This window comes from Dicentrarchus labrax, unplaced genomic scaffold, assembly GCF_905237075.1.
Source record: "Dicentrarchus labrax unplaced genomic scaffold, dlabrax2021, whole genome shotgun sequence".
NCBI lineage: Eukaryota > Metazoa > Chordata > Actinopteri > Moronidae > Dicentrarchus > Dicentrarchus labrax.
This window is the reverse complement of record NW_026136824.1, coordinates 28,238-38,103: the sequence shown is the minus strand read 5'-3', so window position 1 is coordinate 38,103 and position 9,866 is coordinate 28,238. Positions and strand designations below refer to the sequence as shown.

Here is a 9,866-nt window from a genome sequence, read left to right as displayed (position 1 = left end):
TAGTACAGTGCAGTAGTTGAGTAAATGTACTCGGTTCCTTTCCAGCAGTGAAATGGACGACACATTGGAACAGAGACAGAAATGTGTCACATGTGAATGAGTCACTGCTGATTGTTCTGGAGAACAATGACTGAATAATGGAGCTGAGATCTCCTTTAAATGAGGAGTGCTCCTCGTCATGGAGGAGGATTTGGCTCCCTCTGGTGTCACAAACATAAAGTGCATCCTGTCAGTTGAAGTGAAACAGATTACAGACTGTTTTCAGTGTTTGGAAATCATCCAGATATCAACAGGTAGAGATCATTGGTCCTGATGTTACATCATGTCAGCTCTGCTCAGTAGTTTGTTATTTCCTGTGTTAAACAGCTGTCTTTGTCTTTGGGAGTGAAAGCAGCTTCACATCTGGAACATCTGGAACTACAGATTCACCCAGAAAGAGATTCTGTCTCTTCTTCTCTGGACTTTATAGGACTGTGTTACAGTCTATAACTATACTATACTATACACTGTAAGTGTGTTTCATTCTGCTGCTGCACACTGGAACACAGACAGGAAGTTAGGGACTTTATTTTGGTGGCTGTATTCTATTCTGAAAGAATTCACAGGAAATGGCAGTATGCTGTTGTTTAATGATATGAGCAGTGTTGAATGGACAGTGCTGCAATTACTCATTTTGGCCACTGGAGGGAGCTATTGCATTTAATTTCTGTTTTGGCTGATCTGGAGTCAGGTGTGTGTGTGTGTGTGTGTGTGTGTGTGTGTGTGTGTGTGTGTGTGGTGCGTGCGTGCGTGCGTGCGTGCGTGCGTGCGTGTGTGTGTTGTTCATGTAATATTAACAATTATGATATTACCAATATTAATTTTCAATATCAAATTTCATAGATTTTAGTGAAGTTAATACAGATTTGAGTCCATCTGACAGGAATACTAGGTTAGAGAGGTCAGGACTGACACAGGCAATGAGTCATTTCAATAATCACTAAAACTTGAAATAAAGTAATATTAATAATATCATTATTGTTACCTTTATAATTAGACAGTGCAGACCTCCGCCCTGTATCTACAGCTCTTACATATGCACTGTATTTAACCTCTGTCCCATATATACAGCACTGACTTCTATCCTGTATCTGTCTGTCTGTAACTTAGTATTATTGTCAAATAGAAATCAACCTTTGATCTGATTTCCGGACGCCAAGAGAGCACACGTCCAGGAGCACCACTCCGCTTGACAAATCATATTTTTAACACAATTCTTTTACTCATTTTACTTTTATCTTCATATTTCCCATTGTGTTGTTTTATGAGTTACTTTTGGACTGAATTATACCATAATGGCTGTATGTGCAGACTGTAAACTTCAGTACTCACTGCTAAGGGAGAATATCCACGCCTCAAGTCAGAGCTTCAGGAAAGGGATCACCAGATCGAAGGCTTTGTATCCATAACTGCTACACAGGCAAAGCATATTTCCCTTTGGATTTAGATCAAACTGCACACATATAGAGCCTTTTTGTTCCACTGATATAAAAACACAGTATATTTGTAGGATTGGTTGTATTACTACTTTAAAGAGAGCAGGGACACAGCCTGAAGTCTGAGTCTTACCTGAAAAGATGAGCAGCAGTTCTTTCATAAATGTAGTGGAAACATGTTTCCACTACATTTATGAAAGAAGACAAACATACTCCAGTTTATAAAGTTTTATTTGACAGTAAACATGTCAGATTTGACTTATACAGTAAAAAATATACTCCTTTTTTGCCCTAAACTGAATAAAGTAGATAAATTGAAGGTTTTATAAGCTTTCTTGTTCTTCAAAAGTCAAATCAAAGTTTGTACATTTGTTCAACGATGACCAAAGATGATAAATTTAGTTCAAATCAAAGCCACTCTTTACACCTTGGAACTATTTTTACACAGATGCTGAATTTGATCCTGAAAGACTCTTGTTTGACATTTAAACACATTTTTTCTTCACAGAAACAAAAGTTTTAAGACAACAAAGTTCAGTTTTAGACTCAAAGTTGAATATTTGTTCACACTTTAATATTTGAGTCATAAAAACACTTTCCCTCTAACTGTGCTTTCAAAAAGAAGATTTGAAAAACAAGCAGCCACATTTGATCCTAAAAATGTTCATTTTTCTCAGAGTTATAGAAGATCAATTCTTTCTATCATTTCTTTCATCTCTACGTCTGCAGGCTGCATATTACCCTCACACATGATCCCTTCATCCCAGCATCCTTTGCTCTTCTCTTCCTTCAGCCTCTTCTAATTCAATTCAATTCAATTTTATTTGTATAGCACCAATTCATAACAGAAGTTATCTTAGGACACTTTTCAAATAGAGCAGGTCTAGACCGAACTCTTTAAAAACTATTTACAGAGACCCAACAGTACCACCATGAGCAAGACCTTGGCGACAAGGGCAAGGAAACACTGCCTGTTAAAAGGCAGAAACCTAGGACAGATCCTTCAGCTCTAGGTGGGTGGTCGTCGGTCTCGACCAGTTGGGGTGAAAGAGAGAGAGAGCGAGCGAGAGAGAGACAGAGAGAGAGAGAGAGAGAGAGAGAGAGAGAGAGAGAGACAGACAGACAGACAGGTGCACAGCAACAACAGTATTGGCAATGGCAATCTAGCAGGACCATGGCAGGAGGCTCCACCAGGATCGATTAGAACCTGCGAAACAAGAAAGCACAAGAACTCCGGGGAAGAAGTGAAGTTAGTAACATGCATTAATGAAACATGAATGAGTGCAGAAAGAGAGAGGAAGGGAGGAGCTCAGTGCACTATGGGAAATCCCCCGGTAGTCTAGGCCTATAGCAGGATAACTAAGGGATGTTTCAGGACTCACCTGATGCAGCCCTAACTATAAGCTTTATCAAAGAGGAATGTCTTAAGCCTACTCTTGAATGTGGTGAGGGTGTCTGCCTCCCGAACCACAACTGGAAGCTGGTTCCACAGGAGAGGAGCTTGGTAACTGAAGGCTCTGGCTCCTGTTCTACTTTTAGAGACTATAGGAACCACAAGTAGCCCAGCATTCAGAGAACGTAGTGTTCTAGTGGGGTAATAGGGTACTATGAGCTCTTTAAGATATGAAGGGGCCTGACCATGAAAAGCTTTATAGGTGAGGAGGAGGATTTTAAATTCTATTCTACATTTTACAGGGAGCCAGTGCAGAGAAGCTAGTACAGGAGAGATGTGATCTCTTTTTCTAGTTCCTGTCAGTACTCGTGCTGCAGCATTCTGAATTAATTGGAGCGTTTTAATGGACTTATTGGGGCAACCTGATAATAAGGAGTTGCAGTAATCCAGCCTTGAAGTAACAAATGCATGGATTAGTTTTTCTGCATCTGTCTGTGATAGGATCTGTCTAATTTTTGTAATATTACGTAAATGAAAGAAGGCAGTCCTAGAGGTTTGCTTTATGTGGGAGTTAAAAGACAAATCCTGATCAAAGATAACTCCAAGATTCCTGACAGTGGTGCTAGAGGCCAAGTTAATTCCATCTAGAGTAACTATATCTTTAGACAGTGAGTCTCTAAGGTTTTTGGGGCCAAGAACAAGAATTTCGTTTTTTTCTGAGTTTAACATCAGAAAATTGCAGCTCATCCAGGATTTTATGTCCTTAAGACATGTTTGTAATTTAGATAATTGATTAATTTCATCTGGCTTGATCGATAGATATAACTGCGTATCATCTGCATAGCAGTGAAAGTTAATGGAGTGATTCCTAATAATGTTGCCTAAAGGGAGCATATATAAAGTAAATAGTATTGGTCCAAGTACAGAACCTTGTGGAACTCCATGACTAACTGTAGTATTTATTGAAGATTCATCGTTAACATGTACAAACTGCGAGCGATCTGATAAATATGACTTAAACCAGCTTAGTGTGGTTCCTTTAATGCCAATTTGATGCTGAAGTCTCTGTAAAACAATAATATGGTCAATGGTGTCAAATGCAGCACTAAGATCTAATAATACAAGTACAGAGACAAGTCCATTGTCAGAAGCAGTCAGAAGGTCATTATTAACTTTAACCAGAGCCGTCTCTATGCTGTGATGAACTCTAAATCCTGACTGAAAATCCTCAAATAAACTATTGTTATGTAGAAATTCACACAACTCTTTGGCGACTACTTTCTCCAGAATCTTAGAGAGGAAGGGGAGGTTAGAGATAGGTCTATAGTTGGCTAAAACCCCTGGGTCAAGAGTGGGCTTTTTAAGAAGGGGTTTAATTACAGCTACTTTAAAGGACTGTGGTACATATCCTGATAATAAAGACAGATTAATCATATCCAGTAAAGAAGTGCAAATTAAGGGAACAACTTCTTTAAGCAGCCTAGTCAGGATCGGGTCTAATAGACAGGTTGATGGCTTCGATGAAGAAATGATTGAAGTTAACTGATGAAGATCGATAGCAGAAAAACAGTCTAAATATATATCTAAGTTTACATTAGCAAAAGTCCCTGAACTTGGAGAGCCACTGATAACTGTTGATGGCAGTTGGTGATTAATTTTTTCTCTAATAGTAATAATTTTATTATAGAAGAAGCTCATGAAGTCATTGCTACTTAAGTTTATGGGGATATGTGGCTCAATAGAGCTGTGACTCTCTGTCAGCCTGGCTACAGTGCTGAAGAGGAACCTAGGGTTATTCTTATTTTCTTCTATTAGTGCTGAGTAATAGGCTCCTCTGGCATTACGGAGGGCCTTTCTATAAGTTTTAAGATTATCTTGCCAAATTGAGCGATATTCTGATAATTTGGAAGAGCGCCATTTCCTTTCAGATTTCCTAGCTATTTGTTTTAACTGGCGGGTTTGGTGGTTGTACCACGGTGCTAGTCTCCTATGTTTTAATAATTTCCTTTTTATAGGAGCGATAGAGTCTAATGTTGATCGTAGTGAGCCTGCAGCACTATCGACAAGATTATCAATTTCAGAGGGACTAAAGTCGTTATAGGATTCTGTCAAATTCAGACATGGCATTGAATTAAACACTGAAGGAATCTCCTCCTTAAATTTAGCTACAGCACTGTCAGATAGACATCTGCTGTAGGAAGTTTTGCATAATGGCTTATAATCTAATAGTATGAATTCAAAAGTTATTAAATAATGGTCAGATAGGAAAGGATTATGTGGGAAGACTATTAAATGTTCAATATCAATGCCATATGAAAGAACAAGGTCAAGAGTGTGATTAAAACAATGAGTTGGTTTATTTACACTCTGACAGAAGCCAGTTGAGTCTATTAATGATATAAATGTGTTACTAAGGCTGTCATTGTTAACATCCACATGAATATTAAAATCACCTACAATAATTACTTTATCTGATTTAAGGACTAAACTTGATAAAAACTCTGAGAATTCAGATATAAAATCAGAGTACGGTCCAGGAGCGTGGTACACTATAACAAATAGAACTGGCTGCAGTGTTTTCCAGTTTGGGTGAGAAAGACTAAGAACAAGGCTTTCAAATGAATTATAATTTAGTTTAGGTTTAGGGTCCATTAAAACGCTCGAATCATATATGGCTGCTACTCCACCTCCTCGGCCAGTGCCTCGAGGAATGTGAGTATTAATATGAGTGGGGGGGTGGATTCATTTAGGCTAACATACTCCTCGTGGGACAACCAGGTCTCAGTAAGACAAAGTAAATCAATATCATAATCTGATATTAATTCATTCACTAAAACAGCTTTAGAGGACAGAGACCTGATATTTAACAGTCCACATTTCATTCTCTTATTTTGTGCTACTGAGGAGTTGGTTTGAATTTTTATTAGATTTTTATGTTGAACTCCTCTCGGTTTTATTTAAATAATTTAGGTGGTCGGGGGACAGACACAGTCTCTATGGGGTTTTGGGTGGGTGACTGTTCTAAAGAAAGCGCAGAGAAGTGTGTAAGACAGCAGCTCTGCTTCCTGGTCCCAACTCTGGACTGTCAGGTTTTAGAAATAAACTTTGCCATATTTCTAGATAAGAGAGCCGCTCCATCCAAAGTGGGATGGATGCCGTCTCTCCTAATCAGACCAGGTTTTCCCCAAAAAGGCTTCCAGTTATCAATGAAGCCCACATCGTTTGCTGGACACCACCTCGACAGCCAGCGGTGGAATGACGACATGCGGCTATACATGTCATCACTGGTCACATTGGGCAGGGGTCCAGAGAAAACTACGGTGTCCGACATTGTCTTAGTAAAATTACACACCGACTCCACATTAATCTTAGTGACCTCCGATTGGCGTAAACGGGTGTCATTACCGCCGACGTGGATAACAATCTTACTGTATTTACGTTTATCTTTAGCCAGCAGCTTTAAATTTGATTCAATGTCGCCCGCTCTGGCCCCAGGGATACATTTAACTATGGCCGCTGGCTTCACTAACTTCACGTTTCTGACTATGGAGCTGCCAATAACCAGAGTTGGTTCCTCAGCGGGTGTGTCGCTGAGTGGGGAAAATGTATTAGAAATGTGAATGGGTTGGTGGTGAACTGTGGGCTTCAGTGTTTTAGTCTTCCTTCGTTCAGTCACCCAGCCTCTCTGTCTTCCCGGCTGCTCGGGATCTACCTGGGGAACTACCGGGGGATCTACCGGGGGATCTACCGGTAGGGGTGGGCGATATGGGCAAAAAATTATATCTCAATATTTTTGGGGATTTTGGCGATAACGATAATCAGTCGATATCCTTTAAAATGTAATTAGAATTGTCTGAGCTGGATTTGTGTCCACCAAACGCGTTAACAGCGCTGAGAGCGCTCAAAAACTCATTTTCCGAGCGCCCAGCGGTGTTAAAAGTTGAACAGATTTCAACTTGAAGCACTCTGAGCGCTGCGCTAAAAAAAAACCGTCCCTGACTGAATCCTGCCATGCTGTAGAGAGCGCTGTTTCCGCGGGCGTTTCATTGTTTTTGTCGAAGTAATTTAAATACTCGATAATGGAAATTTGCACATCGTCAAAACAACAATGACGATATTATCGCAAACGATATATATCGCCCACCTCTATCTACCGGTGTGTTGGTTTAACTGGTGGTTATATTAACTGGTGATATTCCCGAGCATTGATGCAGATCTGTACACTAGAAATACTGACTGAATTGACTTCTTTTCATAATTTTAACCAACCAGAATGAAATCCGCAACACTGTCAGTTCTGATGTCTAATAAGATTAACGGAGGTACCTGGAGTTTGAATTCATTTTATTTGCGACGGCGATCTCCGAAAATACGCTTGAAGAGAATGACACAGTAGGTGACTGTGTCGATGCCTGTTCCAAACACTGCAAATGTCTATAAATAATTCAGAAAATGTCTTTGCTGTCGTTTTACGAATCCTTATTAATCTGATGTCAAGTGTATTTGAGAAGAGTTTATACTGTCACACAGTGTGTAAGGAAACATACAGTCTGCAGTATATGTTTAATGCAATGTGGAGTCAGCTGTGGCAAAGCGTGATACGCCCAGATCAACTGGTGACAACATTTTACCATCGATCATGTGCGTCTACACTTTTATCTCACCAATCACAATGATATTATTTACACAACAGCACACTCTTTCTTGCAAATTAGACAACTGTCAAATCTCATTTTACAATAGGAACAGAAATTGGATAATGTTAAAACTTTAATCAGTAGAGGGTCTACACTATACAAATCCTTTTCACATTCACAACTTTGTGGGATTTTGAATAAATGGGACAGAGATTATAAGATGTGGTAGAATTGTGGTATTCTATATAGAAACAGTCAGTATATGTTTAATATCATGTTGAAGTAGAGTTGTGGCAAAGCATTATATGATCAGATTAACTTGTGATGCAACGTCTGTCTACCATTGATCACGTTTCATATTAAAGTTTACTGACTTTTCTCTTTTATTTATATTCTATACATGTCAGCAAAGTCTTTCAACCAAATTACATATTGTAACTAATTTGGCAAATAGGAGCAGAAGTTGGATGCCCAGCTGAACACAACTTATTCAAATCCACAGAGCTGTGACATTCCAGCAAACATGTTGACTGAATCTTGTAGACTGTTGGGATGAGTGAGCGAAACGTCTAGATTTTAGTATTAAACCGATCGTCAGTAAATACAGATAGTGTAGCATGAATGAATGTGCACTCTGCCACAGCTGACACAGTTCTCCACACTGCTTGGAGCGTAAACTCAGACTGATTCATTTATATGCTGGATGTAATTACACACATTAAAAACAACTATGACACACATGAGGATTTTGGACGTTTTATTGACGTTATCAGTGTTATGTCACATACATTGCCATTCCCTATAGTCCTCACTTTATACTCTTACAGATTTGAGAACCTGCTGGTTCCTGAGGAATACATAAATATTCATTATAGAGACGTTTTTGTGAAGGTTTTTTTTTTTCACATGAGAAACTACGAACAATGAGCTCATCATCTCAACCAGTCTCACTCAGGATAATATCACAGGTTAATCCAAACTCGAGCTACTCCGTTAATGTGGTTTTACAATAGTGTGAGGATGTGGTTGCCTTTATAAACAATTACATTTTGGTGTGTTTAAATTATTTAAAATAGTTAGTGTTTCTAAGATGTATTGTAAAGCCATTGTATGATTACTATATACGATATCCAAAGGAGTCTTTCTTCGATGTAACGTTATAGCTGTTAATGTCACCATGACAGTGAATAATAGTTCTGTAGTGAGGAGCAGACACCAACATTATTGTTCCAGTAAAGAGTTTCTATTGCAGAGTTTTAAAAGTCACCAACAAATGAATGTCATAGAAGTAGTCAGAATCTTTATTTCCTGGTTGGGCAATAAGGGGTCCTAAAAAGCCTCAGTATCACCAGTTAACTCAACTCCAGTTAAACCGACACACCGTTACTCTAACTCACTAAGCCTCGCCTCCAGCCTCGCCTCCAGCCTCGCCTCCAGCGCAGTAAATAACCTACACTTAATACAAGAACCATTATCACTAAAGGAGGCAGAGGAATAACTGAACATCTGACACACTGAGCAGGACAGAGGAGAGGGAGAGGGAGAAGCCATAGCTAACTGCTAATGCTAATGAAAGAAGGAGAAACTCTGAGTGCTTAGGTAGAACTAGTCTACGTTTAAATGAGTCTGTACGCTTACCGTAGCACGTCACACTTTGACTTGCCTGGTACGTGTTCTACCTGTTGAGCTCCTCTTCCTCCTCTATTACAGTAAACACATCAGGTTGGTACTAACTAACATCAGCTGTGTGTGATCCTGTACAGACTGAACTATCTGGTCAGCAGTGAGAAAGTTTCTCTCTCCCTCCTACAGAGGACACAGAGACACTGAGGAACCAGGCCAGAACCTGAACCCAGGATAAAGAGGTTCAGTGAATGTGGTGTTGAAGGTGTGGAGGTGGATCAGTGTGTCAGAGGAGACTGTGTAGAAGGACAGAGTGCCCGCAGGACAGTCCACATACACTGCTACTCTACCAGAGGAGGAGGAGGAGGAAGAGGAGGAGGAGGAGGAGATGGGTGTTATTCTGTTATTGTGCCAGACAGAGTAACCACCATCATCAGAGCACTCCAGACTCCAGGACTGATCATTCCATCCAAACTCACACTCTGTACTGTTTCCTCTCCTGCTGTTTCCTCTGTAACTCACTGATATAGAAACTCCTCCTCTCCACTCGACCTCCCAGTAACAGCGACCAGTCAGACCATTTCTACACAGCAGCTGAGGCCAGAAGTAGTCAAATCTGTCTGGATGATCAGGATATGACTGATCCTCCTCCACTAATGTCATCTTCCTGTTGTTGTCAGACAGTTTGATCTCTCTGTGTACTGTGTTTGTGTCGACTGTGAGTTCACAGGAATCTGA

General features: G+C 39.9%; 1 protein-coding gene across 2 annotated transcripts in view; it reads right to left on the bottom strand.

Moving 5' to 3' along the window:
* The window catches only part of LOC127359925 (NLR family CARD domain-containing protein 3-like), a 51,406-nt gene that overhangs the window by 13,309 nt on the left and 28,231 nt on the right, over window positions 1-9,866 (bottom strand). The window contains exon 11 of one of the 2 annotated variants that reach the window (XM_051394255.1): window positions 8,248-9,862. The exons of the other annotated variant lie outside the window; for it this stretch is intronic. Within the exon in view, the coding sequence (XP_051250215.1) occupies window positions 9,312-9,862 (551 nt within the window). The 3' untranslated portion in view covers window positions 8,248-9,311. Of the gene's footprint in view, window positions 1-8,247; window positions 9,863-9,866 lie in introns of those variants that run through there. 2 annotated transcript variants of the gene reach the window in all.